The 21,713-nt window shown below is 40.8% G+C and overlaps 3 protein-coding genes across 4 annotated transcripts in view; all 3 read right to left on the reverse strand.

Moving 5' to 3' along the window:
* Positions 1-1,289, reverse strand: part of ZMPSTE24 (zinc metallopeptidase STE24) — a 47,128-nt gene extending 45,839 nt beyond the window's left edge. Inside the window, exon 1 of one of the 2 annotated variants that reach the window (XM_004426014.3) lies at positions 1,084-1,288. In XM_004426014.3, coding sequence (XP_004426071.1) covers positions 1,084-1,206 — 123 coding nt within the window. In that variant the 5' untranslated portion in view covers positions 1,207-1,288. Of the gene's footprint in view, positions 1-1,083 lie in introns of both variants that reach the window. The other variant, XM_087446206.1, reaches the window with a different exon arrangement.
* A 5,846-nt stretch (positions 1,290-7,135) lies between these two features.
* Positions 7,136-16,218, reverse strand: TMCO2 (transmembrane and coiled-coil domains 2). The gene is made up of 2 exons (XM_004426013.3): positions 9,747-16,218; positions 7,136-7,723 (listed from the first exon to the last, which is right to left on the reverse strand). Exons 1-2 carry the CDS (start codon positions 9,981-9,983, stop codon positions 7,409-7,411), a joined length of 552 nt encoding a protein of 183 aa, XP_004426070.1. The 5' UTR covers positions 9,984-16,218; the 3' UTR covers positions 7,136-7,408.
* Positions 16,219-16,315: 97 nt separating this feature from the next.
* RLF (RLF zinc finger) overlaps positions 16,316-21,713 on the reverse strand; it is a 79,324-nt gene continuing 73,926 nt past the window's right edge. The window contains exon 8 of the mRNA XM_004426012.3: positions 16,316-21,194. Within this exon, the coding sequence (XP_004426069.2) occupies positions 16,542-21,194 (4,653 nt within the window). The 3' untranslated portion in view covers positions 16,316-16,541. The remainder of the gene's footprint in view (positions 21,195-21,713) is intronic.

The raw sequence follows: 21,713 nt of genomic DNA on the forward strand, positions 1-21,713 counted from the left end.
CAATTTAGACACCACATACTGTGTGTTTACATTATGCAAAGGAGCTTCTCCAGGCCTACAAGATTCTGCACTAACGAAGGTATCCAAAGAGCTACCTCAGAGAACCTAGCGCGATACGGCTTAACACCTCTTTGAATATCCTGGACTAAAAGAAGACATCAAGATATAATCCAGATGTTGATAGATATAGAAAAGTTAAATTCTGCAGTTTAAAGATTCACACAGAACATAAATCGAGAGAACAAATTTGCAGAGAAAAAAAGACTGTAAATCTCAAGAAAGAGTTTCAGCTGTTAAAAAGAGGAAGGTTTTCATAACCATCATGGTTGACATAATTCAGTGACAACATAGAAGAGTGTGGGGAAAGCAAACCAGCTGAGCGAGTTTGCAATAAAGCGGTCAGTTAAATTTAAAATCTCATTTAAAAGTTTAGCTTTCTAATCTATCAATCTATTAATTATGATAACCTCCAGGGGATGGTTATTAAGTAACTTTCTATTTCACGGCTTTAATTGTTTAAACAAAAATAACAAAGATGCTTTTAAGAAAAACAAGAAAATATTGTTCTTGAGGCAAAAACATATATACACTTTTTTTTTAAGGAAAATCCTTCTGGTCCTTGGAAGGACTGCGAAATCTTCATTTTCAGAAAATGGTTTCCTAATCCGGTGGTGGAGCATGATTACACGAGTGTGGTGGGTAAACTGTAGTTCTAAAACATGAGCATCTTCCTTTTCAATGGGTTGCTGCCAGGGATAAAGGAGGTAAGTCTGGGCCAGAAGATCTTAGAAAGCTGTGGGGCAGGCACAAGCGTTCAAGCCTGACAAAGCGGCAGCCCTGCCTTATCTTCCACCAGGCCCTAACCGGCCCGGGTCCCATGATCACGTTGCGGAAACCGTCCCTGAGGCTCCAGATTCCCTCCAGGCCAACCCCGCCATCGGGCCAAGTCAGGAGACTCAGCAGAGATCCGGGGGTCGAGGCTGGTTGTGGGGCCAGGCAATCACCCAGCGACTTGCGGTCGAGACCGAGGCTGGCCGAGGGCTGGCCGGGTGTTGGGGCCAGGTGGGTCCTGTCTAGACTCACCTGCCGCTGTGCTAGGAAGGTTTCCCAAAGGTACACTGTCCAGGAGAAGAGCAGCACGGCCCCGAAAATACGCTTCTCGGCCGGCATCTCCCACATCGCGTCCAGCGACGCCCACATCCCCATGGCCACCCGGTTCCACCAGCTCTTTCAGCGTGCGCCGGTGCCACACTGACACCAGTCCCCTCAGAGCCTCCCCGCAGTGTCACAGCGATATCGGTCCCTTCCGAGCGCCACTGCACCGACACCCGCCTCCCTCTCACCCCTCCACGCACCCGGCAGTGTTACACGAACACTCTTCCCCATGCTGACGCCCCCTAGAGCTTCCTAGTTTCTGCCGGAAAAGGATGAGCCCCGCCTTCCTCACTTCCGGCCCGAGAAGAGTGGGAGCCCAGATGCCGAGTTCCGGCCTCCGCCAGGCGCCGCTCCGGCACGCGACCTGATAGTGCTGAGCTGCGTTGCATCAACATTCTTCCCCCTCCCTTCCACGCCAGGTCTCTGCCGAGGGTTCCGGCTTCCCTCCTGGGCCAGCCAGCCCGGCGGAGCTATCCGCTTTTTGGTCTCCCGAGTGGCAACTGCTTCCCTTCGCTACGAGGCTTGCCCAGTCTGGGCTGCGGCCTGTGCTGTACTGTCTGTCCCCGGCCAGGACAAGCCCACTGGTAGTCGGGGCTAAGCGGGAACTGACGCGGAGTGGGCCGCCGCTCCCGCCCTGTGGTGGCTGGCAAGAACCGGCGAGGAGCCGACTTCCCAGGCTCTACAAATCATTTCTCTCAACTAGTGCTCTTCAGGCTGTGGTGTGCTCATCCCTGGGATGCCTTAAGACTAAAGGGATCGTAAAGAGCGAGACTGGGCATTCTAAGTGCAGCATTTTGGCCGGTATTAGGGTGTTCTGCATTCAGGCACGTTAGAGAGTGGGCGGTCCTGACGGGAATGTGCCTTTCCACCCTAGGTGAAGTCAGGCGACGTTTTGCCTGAGAGCGTGCCCTGGAGCAAAGCAAGGACGGCGTAGGTTAGAAATACCTTACTTTATCTAGAGACAAACTCATATCTGAGACAAAGCTATATGTCTTGGAATTCGGAAGTGAAATATCACAGCGACGCCTATTAACACATTTGAGTTGAAAAGTGAAAATTTTTCTGACCAAAAATAGGTCTGATGTGGTTAGTTGCACAAACTGACGTTGCTAATTTGCATAATTATTTACAAGTTGAGCTAAATCTGCAGCTGCAACTAATATGTATTTAAATTACAATGATATTGTAATGCTAAAAGTTGTGCTGAAATTAACATCTCGAATTTCCCAACTGTTCCTAAATGGTTCTAAGCGAGAGTAATCAGCATAATTAAAAGTCACTTGAGAAAGTAAAAGACTCTAATGACAGGATAACAAATTCTTTTGCAAGTCAGATGATTTCCAGTTCTTTGCTTTCAACAAAATTAGTGGTGGACCTAATTGAACTGTCAGCTGATGAAGGAACACTGTTGGATTTTTGGCATATAACTCAGAAGGAAACCAAAGAATTGATTAACATTCCTTTAAAAACTACCAGCGTTCCCGTCTATTTATGTGAGTAATATTTCTTGGCACTGTATCTATGAAAACAAAAGAGAAGTAAAATTGAAACTGAACTCTGTTAATCTAGTGGTAAGAAATAGTCATTCAGATACATGAATTAATTGGTGGGGAAGCCCCATCCATCTCACTGAGAGATGCATTTCCAGTAGAATTTTATGTTTCATGTTTATGTATTACCAGAATTTGTAATCATGTCATTTTGAGGAGCTATATATTAAAGATAATTGTGATGATTACTCAATTCAGAAGAATTCCTTCTCATACATAGAGCCATACAATTACAGGAAAATTTTTTAAATTTTACTTTAATACATACATATTTTTCTTACAAAGAAGTGATCAATAAAAGGTGTTTCAAACATAAAAAGTATTACATTTGGATAACCTTTTATGGAAGAGTAGAACATATAAGTTAAGGATGATAAAAGAACAATGTAGAATTACCAAATGTTAAAGAGTTAACTTCTGTAATTTTAAATGAATGATGGTGGTTATTCAATTGTTATGTAGAGTCTGTTGGATACATTATAAAAAGTGATTTAACAGTTTTATCTTAAATCGTCATTATTTACAATTTGGTAGAATTTACATGCATTGCAACTATTTAAATTTATGATAAAAACTTGTAGATATCAACTTAAAAATATGAAGGGAAACGTTTTTTCAAAATTCTCTCTCATTTGGGCTCTCATTGCTATGTCCTCTTCAGTCTTATCTTCCCCTGTCTGGGTCCATCCAGCCTGCTGCAGTTAATCCAAAGCCTCGCAGAAGCTCCTCCACCCAAACTTTGTGGCTAAGAGCACAGATTTCGAGTTAGGCTGCTTTGAGTGCAAGTCACAGCTACACCACATGTTAGCAACTCACTCAACTTCTCTGTGCATCAGTTCCTCAACAGTAAAATGAAAATAATAGTACTTACCTCTTCGTATTGTGAGGATCAAATGAGAAAAATCATGTAAAGCTCTTAGCAAAGGATGTAACTCTGAATAAGTACACAATCAAGATTAGCTTCTGGCTCCCCATACTTGGGAGAATCACATCATAGTGTTGATCTGTCACATGTGTCTAAAGAGAGAGGGGAACAGGAAGCTGGTATGAGATTTTTAAAAGTCAAGACTGGGATTCATTCATTCATCCAACAAATATTGTCTGCTAAGTACTGCCAGACATTGTTCTAAGTGCTGGGAATATAGCAATGAACCAAACAAAGCCCCTTTCTCTCCTGAAGCTTAGGTTCATAGTGGGCTGGGGTAGATGGAGGGGTTGTTAGACAATAAGCAAATATGTAACAGTAAAAGTGGAGGTGATAAGTGCTATGAAGAAAAAGAAGGTAAAAGGGGATATAGCATGTTGGCACGAGGGGCACTACTTTATGTAAGATGGCCAAGGGAGACCTCTCAGATTAGCTGACATTTGAGCACAGACCCAAAGAAAGGGAGAAAAGAAGTCGTGTGAGTATCTGGGAAAAGTATGCCATGCACAGTGAACAGCAAGTGCAAAGGCCCTGAGGTCAGACAGTTCTTAGCATATTTGAGGAATAGTAAGAGAGTGTGGAAAGAGTAGAGAGAGTAAAAAGGAGGGGGAGTGAGGATCATGCCATCATGCACACTTTTTTAGTTAAAAACTTGACTTGTACTCAGAGTGAAATAAGAAGCCATTGGAAGGTTTTAAGTAGAGGAGTAACATGATCTCTGGCTACTGTAGAGAATAAATTGAATGGGAACACAGATGGAAGCAGGGAGTCCAGTTAAGAGGCCACTTCAAGAATCCAGGTGAGAGATGATGGTGGCTTGGACTAGGGTGGTAACGGTGGAGGCAAAATTATGGGGGCCGGCCCCGTGGCTTAGTGGTCAAGTGCACGTGCTCTGCTGCTGGCGGCCGGGGTTCGGATCCCGGCGCGCACCGACGCGCCGCTTCTCCGGCCATGCTGAGGCCACGTCCCACATACAACTAGAAGGATGTGCAAATGTGACATACAACTATCCACTGGGGCTTTGGGGGAAAAATAAATAAATAAATAAAATTATAAAAAAAAGAAAAAAGAAGTGAATTGCAACTGTGACATATAACTGTCCACTGGGGCTTTGGGGGAAAAATAAATAAATAAAATTATAAAAAAAAAAAAAAAGAAGTGAATTATGGAAAGTGAATAATTACTTGTTCCCCTTTGCAGAAAGATAGTGCTAATAGAGGGGCTGGTCTTTGTGGAGACTAAAATAGGAGCCTCAAAACAGGCTATTGTCCAGGTTTAGCCAAAGGAAAGAGACTGAATTTGGAAGATAAGGATTCTCCTCCCTTGAGTGGTGGACACTGGTGTAGGGTAGTTCATCTACCCCATCTAACCTGAATGATAAAACAGCTCTCAAGCCCTTTCCCTATCTTGCCTTGATTCTGTGCTTGCCAGGAATCCAAGTTCCCTTAACTGATGCCCTGGACATAAGTGCTCTGATCTCAAGAAAAGAATGACCCCCACTAGGAATGAATACTTGTTATCAATCTCTTATGATTGTGGTGTGAATCACACATCCTTTCTGGGGAGCTGAGAGCCAGGAACAAGGTGACCCCATCACTTTTTACCACACTATGCACCCTAACAGGATGCACAGCCTGTTTTCTCTTTTGCATCTAGCTCATTCTATTCGTTTCCCACGCAGACTACCAAATCTATGTTACTCCCGTTTAAAAACCTACAAGAGTCCATTTCCAACAATATGGTATGACCTTAAGGCCCTTCATTACCTGACATCAGTCTGCTCTTCTAGGCCCTTCTTCTGACACTTTCCTTTGCTATACCCCAGAGCAGTAACCAAGACAAGACGCCTGCAACTACACAGGAAGACACTGAAATTTAGACAGCACAACAAACTGAGACATTGACTTCAAAAGATTGCATGACATTCCTTCAGCAGCATAGTTAACAAATGTCTCACTTACACTGTCGGATAATGCAGTGTTGGTAACTCCCATCTGTTCTGTTCGCCACGTCATGAATTAAAGCTGATTTGAGGATGAGGGTGTGTCTTCAGCCACCCTGAAAATCTCCTTGTCCTCAATTTTTTTTTTTTTGTGAGGAAGATTGTCCCTGAGCTAACATCTGTGCCCATCTTCCTCTATTTTGTATGTGGGATGCTGCTACAGCATGGCTTGATGAGCGGTGCGTAAGTCTGCACCCGGGCTTCATACCTGCGAACCCCAGGCTACGAAGCAGAGCACATGAACTTAACCACTAAGCCACGGGGCCAGCCCCAAGCTACTCTTGTTTTTATATGGCTCCATGATGATCCCACCAGCAGGAATACTTCCCATTTTATTGTCTGCATATGTAATCCTTTATGGGACCACTCAATGTCACTTCCTCTGCAAAGCCTTTTCTAGCCCCACCCTGTATTCACCGACCTGTTTTTGCACTATATAGTGAAGTCTCATCTTACACAGGGGTTGCATTTTAATGCCGGTGCACTGGACAAAAATTATGACCAAATTTCCGTTGGAAGTCCCTTAGGAAGATGCTACTTGGGAGACTGTTACGTTGTCTCCTGTTGAACAGCATAGCCAGTTTTCCCCCAGCATGGCAATAAATCACTATTTCTTTATTTGCACACCAAATGAAATATTTTCATTTAGGTGTCAGAAAGTTACAAAGTGTTTCGATGACCGTAAACACCTTCATTGTGGCAAAAATGCATACACTATAAGGCTTGTGGAATCTGAGACTGAAGGGACCATCTACAACCTTCTCCCCAGTAGGCCATCTTTCTCATCAGAGTACACACTCATTGAGTGGAACAGCAGGTAGATGCCTCCTTCTCTTCTTTGCCCCCTGCCAAGCTGGGATTCACAAGAGGAGAATTCACCTAAGTTCAAGATGATATGACTCCGGCCGGCCCCGTGGCTTAGTGGTTGGGTGCTTGCGCTCCGCTGCTGGCGGCCCGGGTTCGGATCCCCGGCGCACACCGACACACAGCTTCTCCAGCCATGCTGAGGCCGTGTCCCACATACAGCAACTAGAAGGATGTGCAGCTATGACATACAACTATCTGCTGGGGCTTTGGGGGAAAAAAATAAATAAATAAAAATTAAAAAAAAAAAAAAGATGATATGACTCCACTGTATTATAATTCCTTGTTCTGAAATTACCTGTCCAACCAGCCAAACTGAGTGCTCCTGAAACACTCAGGACAGATTCCCAAGGATTATCACAGTGCTTAGCACACAGTATCAGTAAAAGTTGGATAAAATTAAACAGTCTCCTTTATGTCCACCCTCACCCTTGCCCATTTCTGAGTAATTAATGCAGGGAGACTCCTAGGCTACATACAGTATTTACCTTTAGGCCAAAGATCAGCACAAGGGCCAGCCTACCTGTATAGGACAGTTCACAGCATTGCCCTTAAACAGCACTTTCTTGCTGTTTTTATTATATCCAATCCAACGTTTTCAACGTGGAGCTCAAGGTCACATCCCTGACCACTCTCCCTTCTTTTCCCACTCCCATGGATTCCAGTTTGGCTAGCCTTTCCTATATGGCTGCTTATGGTCTCCAGCCTACTGAGTGGGCACCACAATATCAGAGACATTTTTAACCACCACTATACCCCACATTACACCACCACACACACAAGTAGAAGCTGGGCCCTACTGAATAGACAGCCAGTCCTTGCAGGGTAATTTCAATATAGTTGTCTGTCTTTATTGATACACCACCGCACACATGAGGGAAACAGTGCTCTTCTGGAAAAGGTTGGAGTCCATCACATTTCAGATGTGGAAGTAAACCCTGATGTGGGCAAGGGACTCTGGCAGTCGGAGCAGCTGCAGTAGGGCTCAGAGGAGCAATCCCTCTTCGTGGCAGGTATTTGGGAACTGATCATCCCCTCCAGGTCCTTCACTTTGGTTTCCACCATCTGAAGTTTTTTCAAAATTTTCTCTTGCAGACCCAAGGACAGGAAGAGATTATTGTCTTGAAGTGGGAGAACATTCCCTTCTGGGTTGACCAGCAAAGCCTGAAAAAAATCTGAGCCCTTCTTGTAAAGTTTGTAGAGTGTGATTACAAACAACAATATTTTCTAAAATAAAACAACAGAAGTTGAATGTTACTTGTTTATTCATGTTAAATGCCACAGTTTACTATAGATGCAAAATAAAACGAAAACCTAATAGTAACAATAATCCCTCATCCCTGTGCCAACCCTTCCATTGAACAAAACATCTTTACACCTATTTCGTTTTTTGATCTTCACCACAAAATGGAGTGGGAGGCAGGTCAGGGATTATTATTTGCATTTAATTAATAAAGACTATAATAATAGATACCATTTGCTGAAAGTTTGCCACATGCTGGGCTCTGTGCTAGGAGTTTCCTTGCCTATGCATGACCTATTTATGTAGAAAAAACAGAACTGGATAACCATTTAGATACTTTCCAGTTTGGACCCTGTGGTTGTCTAACGTCATATACTTGGAAATGGTAGAGCCAGGACTGGAATCCAGGAATTCTGACTTCCATGTATATTCTCTCAGGACACAGTGGTCTGAAAAACTGGATTTCCTGGTCATGGGAAAAAAATTTTTTAATGAATAGGATAGATTCCTGCCAGGATAAGGAAAAAAACCTAATCATCTTTTTTTTCTTATTATAACTGGCACTGCTTATTGAGTCCTTATTATGTGCTAAGCTTTATACATACGATATCTCCTTTAATCCTCACAAGAACCCTGAGGAAGGCACTGTTAGCAAACCCATCTTACAGATAAGGAAACTGGGGTTTAGAGGGTAAGTGATTGCTCTCAGGTTACACAGCAAGTCATAAAATCAAGATTTAAGCCCCAGGAGTCCGATCCCAGAGCCCATGCTATTAACCACTCGTTATACGACCTCTTTTTCTTGGCCAAGTTTTCCAGAGTGCTGTGAATTCATCTTTCTCATTGAGCTAAACATTAACCAAACAAGAGCAGAACCCAGAATTATAGGTAAGAGTTTGGTTTTTTGCCTTATATTCTTCTATTATCTAACTGAAATCTGTGTATAATGCACACATATCCCCCTGTTGGGGATATAGGTCTGTCGGATTATATCAAGTGAGATTTTGGAGAAGAATTGAATTTGGAATCCTAAAAATTGGGTTCAAATCTCAGCTTTTATCACCTTTTACAATCTATGTCAACTTGGGTAGGTGATAACCAAGTTCCCTCACCTACAAAATGGAGATGATAATCCCTGCCCTGCCTACCATGAGGAGTTTTCAGAGGTTAAGAGAATGCATGTGACTGATTCCTCAACAGTAATGACATATGAAAATAAGTGAATGCTACAAAATGATCCAGTAATAACTTCTCTCAGCATTTACCAAGTAAACCAGTCACTCTTTAAGAAAGTCCCCTTTAAATCCTCTTTAAATTTCCACTAAACCTCAATGCACCTGTTTCCTTGTTTGTCATATGAAAATAACCTCTATCTATTTCATGGAATTGTTGGGATTCTCAAAGCGTTTTGACTATACTGTAAATACAGGTATTATTATGCGTGATTAAACAGATGTAAAATCCTAAGTGTTTCTCATAATCCCAGCCAATGATACTTCTATCCCCAAAAAGAGCCCCTGTATATTTATAGAGCCCTATCTTGTTAAAACAAGGAAATAACAAAAACATCGTGATGACTACATGGATGTACATGCTTCCTCATCAGTTACAGAGCAATCGCACAGTAAGAACAGATAGGCCAAAACCAAGATCCCAGTTATACTTCTATAAACGGTACCCTACGTGGCATCTGGCACATAGTAGACACTTAAAGATGAATAAGTGATTAAATAAACTTGGGGGTAAGGCTGCCTTCTCAGGTTATGAGCTTGTTTGATCTATTTTATTGTAAGACAAGCCAAAGACCATTGTGAGAAAGAGGATTTTTATGCTCAAAATCTAATTTGTGAAAGTTTTTAAGGATAGCCTAGTTTCAACCAACTTCAGAGACAAGGGTCCACTCTTGCTCATCTGATGGTCTTAAAACTGTGGCAGTAATATGGGAGAGAACTAATCATATATCAATTTATAATTATTTAAATTTCTCTGTAACAAAAAGAGTATAACCTGAATTGATCGAACACTTTGTTTCCATAAGGCATATACTCCTACTCCCAACAAAATCAAAAAGGAAATCCCCAGGATAACTTGCACAGCTGGAGCAAGATTATCTAGTGGCCCCAAATTTGTTTGCTGAGGCACACTAGTCTCTCCCAGAAGAGTTGCTTGTAGCCAATTCCATATCGAGCCCAGAGAGAGATAATCTATGATGGTGTTCCAGATAGAAGGTGAAGATGTTGACATTTTAATAAGACAGCAGCTCCAGAAACTACATGTGCAGAGGCTTCAGGAACCTAGATATGAGTTAGGGAGAGTAGCCTGGGAGCCCAGGTGTTCTGGAGCCACTGTGAGTTGTGCTTTGTGATGTCACTGTTCCAAAGGTCAGCTTGCTTCCCACTCACCCACTGAACTTGCTCACTCAAAACCACCAGGCACTCGCCTGGGTTTTCAGTTCAGTCATACTGCTTTCTCTGATCTTTGGCAAGTCCTAGCTCTAGCACAGTACTGTCCAATAGAACCTTCTGCAATGATGGAAATGTTCTATGTCTGCTCTGTCCAATGTGGTAACTACTAGTCAGTTGAAGTGTGGATGTGTGGCTGAGGAACTGAATTTTACACTTGACTTATAAATTTAAGTAGCCGCATGTTACTCTAGTGGTTACCCTCTTGGACAGTGAAGATATAAAACATTTCCAACAATCCATGGAATGGACACCAATTATTTTCACGTAACAAATGAGAAAATTGAAGTTCAGTGGAGATTTGAAGAGAGAGGATTTAAAGAGGGCTTTCCTAAAGGGTGAATAGTTGGTTTACTTGGTAAATGTGGAGCGACATTATCAATGGATCATTTTGTAGCATTCCCTTTTTTCATGTCACTCTTGTTTAGAAACTGTGATTTGGGAAGGCTTTTAACATATTTGAGCCTTATTTTGCTCATCTTTTTACAGATGAGGATTCCACCTCCTTCACAAGGTTTATACTAGGAACAAATGGTATAATTTTCTAAGCACTTTGTAACCAGTAGCAAGCTGCACCAGAACTTCTATGATATGTTATCAAATCAATTATTTGCTGACTAGTACCTATCTACTCAGCAAGGAAAATACAAAATGTATGATCTGTTCCCCAAAGCTTACATGAAAAAAAGATAGTTCACACACCAGTGTATAAATTGTGAGATCACTTACAAAGATAGCAAGAATTCAAGAGGGTTTGCACCAATAAGAGGGGAAGGGCACAATAAGGGCCAGTTATGACAAATAATTTTTAGAAAAATATTGTCTGATGCTATTCCAGCTTGTTCATTCTGGTTAACTGAGAGAAAGAACATGAATTGGGAAGCTTGGGGGAAAAGAAATTACTGCTTTGTTCCTACAGAAAGGGGAGGATGGCAAATTGCTTGACGCGTTAGAGACACATCCAGAAAATGTAGTCTGGAAATATATAGTACTATGTCAGGCTGAAATGACCTACTGATTTAGGAATGACTGCTATTGATGTTAAACTCATAGTCTGCTAGTGACTGACCAGAGCCAGAATCCTTTCCAGCAAGGAATAAAAGTTACTCAGAAAAGACTTGGGATTTGACTATAACAGGTTAAACATAGGTCAGAAACCATTAAAGAATGGTAACCAGAAACTTTTTGGAGAAAGATAGGGTTATGACAACTGAATCATTACACAACTCCCTACACTAGATTAGATCCCCCTGTTACATGGCACCTTATACTTTACTTTCAAAGCACTTAAAACTATTAGTTATTTGTGCAATTTTGTTTTAATATGTCTTCTCTGACTATTGTAAACTCAAGGAAGACAGGGACCATGTCCATTTTGACTGCTGTACCCCTAGTGCTTGGCACATACCAGGCATTAATTTTTAAGTGAATGAAAAGTCCTCTAGAATTCCAAATATCTTTATAGCCTAAACTGTTTATTCATCAAGTGCCCATTACCATATTTGTGTACTTTGTACAGAAGCTTTATAGAGTAGGTGTAAAGAGGACAGGCTTTCGGGAGAAGAATGGACCTGGGTTTTGGCTATATGACTATTTGCTAACCTTGTTATTTTGGGCAAGTTACTTGAGCTGAGGCTCAATATCTTCATTTATAAAGTGGGAGTAATTCCTACCTTCTAGAGCTGTAATGAGAATTTGATAATTTGTGTAAAAGAACCATGCTACACATACAGATAAGGACAACGATTATTTGTGGTGACATTTATAACCAAATACAAGGTATTGTAAATCTCACTAGTATAAGGTGCTTCAAAGAGAATCTAGTCCAAAAAATCCATTTATTGTTTGACTCCCCTCTTGGACACCTGAACACCTCCAATGATAAATTTCTCACTATGGAAGGCATCTCAGCTCACCTTTAGATGGTGTCATCCATCCATCTATCCATCCAGCCAGACATCACAGTCACTTTCACTCAGTAATCTTCTACATCATGCCCTATTAGGACTTTTTGACTTATGCACTGCAACTTACGACTTATGCAACGCCTACTTTCAAGCCTTCAATAGGTTCTTCATTGCCTTTCAAACACAATTCACAATCTAAAACATGGTTACAAGGCACTAAAATACCTGGTTCTTGCTTATCTATCCAACCTTCTCTCCTTTCCCTTTCCCATTTATTCTCTCAACTCTAGCTATACTAGACTTGTCAATGTCACTCACACAACAAGCTGTTGCACCTCAAAGCCTTAGCACATAATTGGATTATCCTGTCTGGCTAATTCCTATTGATTCTTCAGGTTTCAGCTTAAACATGGCTTCCTCAACGAAGCTTTTCCTGTCCTCTTTTTTGGTTCCCTCACAGAGCTTCTTCTGCAGCACTTTCATTTAACTAATTATTTGCAGGGTTTTGTTTAATGTCTGTCTTCCTTACTGGACTCTAATCTCCATAATGCAGGAAACTTACTGTGTCATGTTCAACACTCTTATCCCCAGGAGCTAGCAGATGGTATGTGCTTAGTAAATATTTAGCTATAGTTTTTCTGTGCCTCCTTGTCTCCTTTTCCAGGCTAAACCTGCCAAATATAGGTTGACGGGTTTTTAAATTATGTGACTATCCTGGTTACCTTCCTCAAAGTGGTTCAGACCTCCAAATGCAGGTGTAGACCAAGCAGGTCAGAGTAGAGTGGGCCACTCTTTCTAGACTCAGCTTTATGTAAGAGACGGCTTTGCTCCTGAATCAGTAGTATAAAGCCAGGAGGCATCAGTCTCCTGTGGGGTGGAGAGGGGACTGAGCAACTTGTCTGACTTGTAGAAGTTTCTTTCAGAAAGAAAAATGGACTTTTTCATAGGTCACGTTATTCAGAGAAACAACATGCACCAGTTTTCCATCTCTTTCTCAAACGAGGAAATGTCAACACTGGATGTATGGGTGGAGTTGGATCTGCATGACCTGACTTTTACCTACACTTCAAACTTTCTCACTATTCACTTTCACAAACAATACACTTGGTTTAATCACTGAACTGTGCTATTTTTGGTACTTTAAATACCATCTGCAACTTTCCATCTTTCTTCCTTCACATTAAGTTCCCCTCCTTGATATTCTTCCAGTCAGAAGAGATTGGAAACTGGACTCCACCTCTTCCTAGCTTTTATCAGCTAGGCAAGATACTTCATCTCTATCTTAAGTTTTTATCTGTCAAATTAGGATACTATCAGTACCTACTTCATGGAGTTATGAAAATTCAACATGATTTTATGTAAAGAGCTAAAAAAAAAGTGTAATTATCCTGAATTCTCACAGCACTTCCCACTTTGTATTCTAGTCCACTGCTGCTAGAACTTGTCTATGAATCATCTGGAGATCTTACTAAAATGCAGATTCTGGTCCAGAAGGTCTGGAGTGGGGCCTGACATTCTACATTTCTAACAAGCTCCCAGGTGATGTCCATGCTGCTGGCCCACTGCCACACTTTAACAGTGTTTAAGCTGCCCTAGCCCTCACATTACAGCTCAATGATGGCAGATGCTTTGACAAATTTACTTTGATATTTTTACCTCCCAAAGCAGCTGGAATTGTCTTTAAATATGTGTGTACTTAAGTATACGGTTAACGACTCTGTCCTCCAATGACTATGTCCTTGGCAGTGCAGCTCAGAAGTAGGCAGCCTGGAACTGACAGAGGATAGGCTGAGGATGGAATTCCCAGGAAGCCTAATCAAAAACTTTCTTCTCCATCGTTCCCCACCGTCTTTCACCCATGTGCTCATGAACATGGGGAAACAGTGAAGCAAGAGAATTCTGGATAAAAGGGAAGAATGAGTGTCTGGCACTCTCTATTTCTACCTATCATTTTAAGGGGCATTCTTGAACTGAAAAATGCTTTGAAAACAAAGTCAATGCCTCCAGGTCTGTGCCAGGGTTGGGACAAATCTCAAAAAGACATCAAGTAAAAATGAGTACTAAAACTTCAAAAATAACCCTTTGACGTTCCATATTATTATATAATCACACACACACTGGTTTTAACATAAAACTGTCTTCAATAAAGATCAAATGAAGCAAGATGCTCCAACTAGAATAGAAAAATGATCTTAGGATCAACCATTTGGGCCTGTACTTGAAACAAACTTTCAATTTGGTTCTAAAAATTAGGGTTTCATTCCACTGCAAATGGACTCACTTGGTCCTTCTAGGGGGTTAGAAGCTGGGAGTGGTTGAATGGATATAGTTCAGTCTTAAACATACTGCAGCTTTCTCTTTTTCTGGGCTAAAAATCTCCATTCTGAGGAACTTAAAAAATGAGGCCACTAGTTCTTTCTCATGCTCAGATCACAGAAAAGGACCTTTCGAGATATCACCTATACTGCCTCACTTTTTTCTGTGTGTGAGGAAGATCAGCCCTGAGCTAACATCTATGCCAATCCTCCTCTCTTTTTTGGTTGAGGAAGACTGGCCCTGGGCTAACATCTGTGCCCATCTTACTCCACTTTATATGGGACGCCGCCACAGCATGGCCTGACATGCGGTGCCTCGGTGCACGCCCGGGATCCGAACCCCGGCCGCCAGCAGTGGAGCGCGCGCACTGAACCACTACGCCATGGGGTGGGCCCTATACTGCCTCACTTTATAAGTGAGAAAACTGAAGCCCCCAGAAGAAATTAGCTCAAGATCCCAAGGAGTCAGTAGTGGCCTCAGCCTCTAAGATGTTCCACTGTTTCTGCCACCTTTTCTTTCAACAGATTCTTATTTAAGAATCTTCTGTTACCTAGTGAAATCTGAGCCAAGAAACAACTTGTGTATGGGGGTGCTTCAGACTCTTAGGGTGAGAAGCTGGCAGAATGAAAGTCCTGAAGAGCAGACAAAACAAGGAAACAAGGTTTAAGGGTCAGAGAAATGGTCTTAAAATCCTAACCACAGGCATAAGAAAGGGATGTTAGGAGTCTCTTGAGTCATTTCATTGCTAGCTAATGAAAGTGGCTGAAAATGTCACAAGGAACAGAGAATAAAGCTGCTGTATTTTTAAAAACATATGGCTTTCCTTGTCATTAGACATGGATGTCCCACAGTCCACTGAAACTCAATACACCCAAAAACCAAACTCATCTTGGCTTTCCACCCTCTTCCCCAGAACTCATTCCTTTCTTTTGTATTCTCACCATAATTGGTTGTATCACTACGAATCTTGAAGTTTTCCTCAAAAGGTTTTTTTCACCCTCCAAGGCCCAACAATCCGCTTTAAAGTTCTTAATTTCATCTACTCGTCCCTCTGCTGCAATTGTCAGTACAGACTCTCACCAAGTTTGCCTCAATTACTTCAACAGTCATTATCTACTGTTTCCATTCTCTACCCCTCAAATCACACTCAAGTGATCTATATATTATCGTTATTTTGTTTAAAATCCTTCAAAGGCTCTCAGCTGCCTATGGACTTAGTTCCAAACTAATGAGTTTGAACTTACTTCACGGTTCGGTTCCTGCCCATTTATATCTACAATAATCTCATCGACCCCAAGGTGCCCCTTCTTCTGCCAGCCTATCAAATTATTTGTAGTTCCCTGGAAACATGACTTCATACCTCTGAATTTGCTATGCCTTTCATGTTCTGCTTGGCATACCCTCTTCTTTCGACCTGGACAACGCCTGGACATCTTCTGAGAGCTATCTTGACTCCCAGAGCTAATTACTCAATCTTAGAATTTTCTTTCCACAAAAATTTTAAAACAGCCATTCGAAAAGAAGCTTGATCTGAATGGTTTGATTAATAAGAAATGAAAAACTACTGGATAATATATGTGTACATTCCAGAAAATATAAGAGCAATCCCACCTTATATGTGGCATGAAAACTCATTATGAGTAAACAAGAAATGGGTGAAAAATTGTAATTTATTGAAACTCAACTCAAAAAATATAAGATGCTGTAGTGTACAATATATTACACAAAGCACCCTCAGGTGCACATTCAAGTCAAGTAAGAACTCCATATCCCTTTCCCTAGCCCTCCCACCCTGGGATCTTAGTATTTGTTCCATATACAATCATGCACACTTAATTTGAAAAAGGAAGCCCCAATATATTTTGATGTATTAATTAGCACCAAACAAGAGTACAGTTCCATTTTTTTTAATAAACAAAAAATCCCAATCAATAAACCAACTGGAGAGCTAATGGACTCAGCCAATACTGCTGACATAGATATTATACATTCATGTAAATACACAGCCTATTCTACCCTAAACAATGGTGTGGTTGGTTCTCAGCCTTTGTTCGAGTTGGCAATTGTCCCCAAGTTGCAGTGCTGGAGCCAGTCTGTTTCTAAAACAAAATTGCTATTTAGGAACTTCCTACACAAAGCTCATCTGTCTTTTTTGTTGGAAACAAGTCTAAAATTGGTGTGGAAAACTTAGATCTTTCAAGGACAACCACTGGCCGAAGATAATGAAGCTGTTTTAAGGCAAGCTCTCCACAGTCTGTTAATGCTTTGTCCAATACAACCCTCAGGTTTTCCAAGGAAGGAACTGTTGTTGTCTCAGCTACTATTAAAGGTGGGATTGCAGTCAGGTTCTCATGAATTGCAGAGTCACTGGAAGAATGAGGTATGTCAACTTCAGCGTCATTGTCACTCACCATATTATTTGCCATAACACTCCCTGTTAAGTCATTACTGGGTTGTGAAGAATTACTTAATGTTAAGTGCTCTGAAGGCTCCCAATCATCAAAATCATCTTCTTTCTCTTCACTTTCCTGAATAAATTTCAGAAATGAAGATTCAAATCCCATAGGTTTATAAGTCTTCAAATCAAATGACCTAGGCTGTGGATGCTTCCTAAAATTCTCTTTCAGGACATGGGTTGAATTTTTTACAGTGTTTTCTTGCCCTGAACTTTGCTGCCCAGTTTCTGAGTCTTTGATCCTTGGTAAAGGCAGCTGGAAACTTGTGAAGTAAGTCCCACTTTCAATCCCATCAGGATTAGCTATGGAATTTTCTATTTTACAAGGAGGAGGCTGAACTATATTACATTGTTCCAAAGAAGTGGTTTCTGAACTATGGTTACATTTCAAAGTTCCTCTGTAGAGAAGAGTATCTGCATCAAATACTGGGTTGCTTTCTGTACATCCTTTCTGACCTCTGTCCCTTTCACCTGGATGAAGGGAATCAGTGTTCTGGACAGGTATGCTATTGTCACCTGGGGAATGGCTGTGCTTTGTGTGCTCTGATTCACAGCTTGTATTTTCTTCTTTCTTTATACAGGGCTCTGCTTCAGAAGGGGGCTCCTCTTTAATTTTGGTACCGTATTTAACACAAACGACAAGCTTTTCCATCTGTTGCTCTAAATAGGCACTACTCATCTGATGGGTGCGTTTGTAATGCCTCACTATGCTGCTCTCCAACTTCACCACAGATAAGCATCCTTGAACCATGCAGGGGTACTGCGTGTGCTCAGATTGCTCCACACACATATGGAGGGCTTCAGCTCTTGTTTTAAAACTAATTGGAGCCTTCTTTTCTTTGATTAAGCCACATTTTTTAGCCTTAGCATTAAATGATCTCCTGGTAGTCTGATGTTCATGCCCCTGAGTGTGAGCTGTTTGACACACTTTTTCACTCCTTAGTAGCCTTTCATTTGCTACTTTCTGGCTTCTAAACAGATCATCATAATAGTCCTTATGTCGGTAATACACATGTTGAGAATAATTACTGCGATGGGTGAAAATCTGGCCACAGCCATTAAGATCACAATGAATTTCATAATCTGAATGTATTTCTCCTTCGATATTATGCTGTTCCATCAAGTGGTGCTTCAACTTGCTGAAAGTATAAAAAACAGCAGGGCACTGAGGCTGGTTACAAGAAAACCTTGCCGCAGATTCAGCTTCAGAAAGCACTTTAGGCTCTTCAATCTGGTCTAGGTTATGAGAGTCACTACAGTGCTTAGCAAGAGCTTTGGAACACAGGAAGCGTTTGTTACATTCCTTGTATTTGCAAGCAAATATCTTTTTACATTTGACAAGTTCCCTTTTGGTTCTTGCTTTGTCTTTCTCTAAACATAACTGTTCTTTGTTGTACTGATGTACAGTTCTGTAATGGCGAATCAAGCCTTTTAGATTGGTGAATGAGGAGTTGCAAGTTTTATGGATACAATGGAATGGTTTGTGGTATTTATTCAAAATATAGCAGAGATTTCCCTTAGCAACAGTTCTCCTGCTACCTCTCCCCTCTCTTCCTTCTCGTTCTTCTCTATGGCTACCTATTGGTGATGAAAGATCAGATGTTTTACTTTCTGTTTCTTCACAAGATGACTCCAAATCTGTTTCTGAACTGCATTCATCCTTTTTAGAATGACAGTGTGGCTTCTCAGAGTTACTGTTGGGAACTGCTCCAAGTTCTTCAGAACAATCACCTTTCAATCTGTCTACCGTGCAAGGGCCTTCATGATCACATTTTTCATTTTCTAATAGTTTGTGAGTTACTCTGTCATTGCCAATTTGATGTTTATTCTTATAATGAATCCTAAGGTGTGTTTTTCTTGTAAATGACCTTTGGCAAATATGACACTGGAATGGGGAATATCGATGTTGAAACATGGTTAACTGAAGGACTTTTTCTTTTGAATAATTATGCTTTTTAAGATAATGCATTAACAAAGCCTCTCTAGTCACAAATTCATATTTGCATCCTTGAAGCTCACAGAAGAAAGGCTTAGCTGCCAACTGCGCAAGGTACTGACTTGGCATATTTTCATCTTGATTCTGAAAATTAAGGTCTGAGATATTAGGTGAAACCGACTGAAGAGACTTAGCACCACTGGATGGGTACCCCTGCAATGACCCTGAGAAAGATCCATGTGTTATTGAGTTTTTCAAGCTTAAGTGTTTCAAGCGTAAGAGAAGTTCCAACATGGTATCCTCTGTACACGGCCTTTTAGAAGCACAAATGGAAACATCTGAGGAATAACCTTGATGTTCTCGTTTACATTTAGTATGAATACTGTGATCTAGACCTTCATCTGGGGAGTCACTGTTTGTATCTGAGCTGGGTTTAGGTTCTGCATCAAACTTTTCAGTTTTTTGATTATGTTCATTACCCAAACAGGGAAAGACATCTTTTGTCTTTATCTTTTTGGGTTTGAAATGGTATGGATGAACCTTCCGTAGATGCTTCTGCATCCCTCTTGCATTTTTGTACGTGGAACCACAGCCATCAAAACCACAGGTAAACTTAGTCCCATCAAAACAAACTGCCACACTGGAACATTTTTCTTTTAAACTGGATGGCAGAAAGACTTTCTCATGAGACAATAATATATCCTGCATGGTTTCAGAGTGTTCCAGTGTGTCAATTAACTCTTCATTCATGGAAGCCGAAGAGCTATGACTTAACTGATCACTAGAATTACTGTCACTGTTTTCTTTAAGATTTTCTGCAGTTTCTATCTGAGAATTAGCTGATCCTGCACAGAAAAGAAGATCCTCAGGTAAATGTGATTTATCAGTTTGGTCAAGTAGATGGGGCTGATCAATACAATCTTGCTTTTCACCTGCAGCAGGCTCCTCAAGTTTCACTGATTTCTTCACATCTCCATTTGAACTTTCAACATTATGCATTGAGAGGTGATTCTGGTATTCAATTTTGGAATAATAGAACTTTTTACAGCCAACAAAGTTGCATGTGTAAGATGCATCCCTAAAGTGTTGTGCTTCATGGTGGTAAAGCTGTCCCAAGTCACTGAAAACAATATTACAGCCATTTAATTCACATTTATAACGCAGATCATCATGTTTTTGTTTATGGTTAAGTAGTTCGTTCACTGATCCAAACCTGGCATAACAATCTATAGATACACACATATAAGGTTGAGGACCACAATGCACTTGTTCATGCTCTCGCAGGTGAAAAGCAGACATGAAATGTCGTCGACAATAAGTACACTTCTCTCTTCTATTTTTCATATCCAAGTAGTGCTTGGCGTTTTCATCATTATTTTGGTGTTCAGCTTTAAGATGCACACTTAAGTATTTAAATTGCTTAAACACACGGGAACAGTCTGTGCCAGGACATGGGTACAAATCTCTGTCTTGCAGGTGGCAATCTTCTAACTTGCTGAATGTGACATATTCATGAGACTCTCCTTTGGCTTGTTCATTCAATGACTGATTTTGCTCCAGAGTTGCAGAGGGGCTCTTGGGACAAATTCCCTTTTGAGAGCCTTTCAATAGTAATTTCTTTCTAGAGCGATCCCTTCTGCTTGGTGGCATTTTAACATGTTCCATCACATGAGGAACAAATATTTCTTTTCTCTTGAATTTTTTAATACAAACTGGACAGGTGTAAATTCCATCTTCCATATGCATCTTAGAATGATGAAGAATCCTGGCCTCGATACATTCCCGCTTACATAACAAACAGAAAAATTTATACTGAAGCCACCTCTGGTATCTTTCAGAAGAACCAATGGGTTTTTTGTCTCTTTTCTCCTTATGCTGCTCAGTCAACTCTCTTCTTCTATATTGTTTATCTTCTTTACCTTCCTCATAGTCACTGAGAAATGACTCTAAAACATCTGTGTCATTAATAGACATTTCATAGCCACTTAGATCATCATCAGAATCTGAAGCTTCTTGTCCTAGGAGTTGGTGGCAGTGTCGTTTTAAAGTTTTCCAGTCCCAAAATTCAGGATCAAAAGGCCAGTGGGCTTTTAAAGCTAATAAAAGCTCACATCGGAGAGAATTTGGAACTGGTGCATTTTCTTCATCAAATTTTTGATCTGGTTGCAAATATAGTTCTTCCAACATATTAAATCCATCCAAACTGGGTTCAATTAAGAATTCTGTAAGCTGACAGGCTCGTCTAACTTCTAAATCTTCTGGTAAAAGACAAGCAATTGTTTTACACACTGATGCCTTCATTTCTTCATCCTCACTTGATCTGAGTTGAAGAGCTCTGACACACAGTAAAATTGACACCCCAAGACCAGCATCTTGTGCCTATAAAAAAAATAGGGAAGAAAAGTTTTTTTTTCATTATGGAAACATTACATAACTTTCACTGATAAGATATATATCATATATATGTATCTCTCAAAACTTTTAGAGTTCTTAAATTTTATCTTAAATCTTTCTTCCTGCAAGTTACATTTAGATCCTTCTTGTCTCAACATGCAAACGACTGAATTAGATGTAGCAACCATGAACAACAATGTACATTTATAGAGCATCCAACTTTACAAGGCACTGCATATTAAAGCAGTCCCTAACCCTCAAGGAATTTACCTATGTGCCAAATGTATAAACAATAAAGGCAAAGGAATTCTGGATAAATAAGGTCACTGAAGGATTCAAAAAAGAATTGTCTTAAACTTGGTAGGAAGGATAGGGCTTAAATGGATGCAAGAGGAAACATATATGTATAAAAGTGAATCGAAAATTGAATTCAATTTAAGAAACTCATGAACACTTGGGTGTTTTCAAAACCTCGAGGCTGTAATAAATAATTCTCCCCTTTTC

This window comes from Ceratotherium simum, chromosome 22 (assembly GCF_057802395.1).
Source record: "Ceratotherium simum simum isolate JZ-2026a chromosome 22, ASM5780239v1, whole genome shotgun sequence".
Taxonomy (NCBI): domain Eukaryota; kingdom Metazoa; phylum Chordata; class Mammalia; order Perissodactyla; family Rhinocerotidae; genus Ceratotherium; species Ceratotherium simum.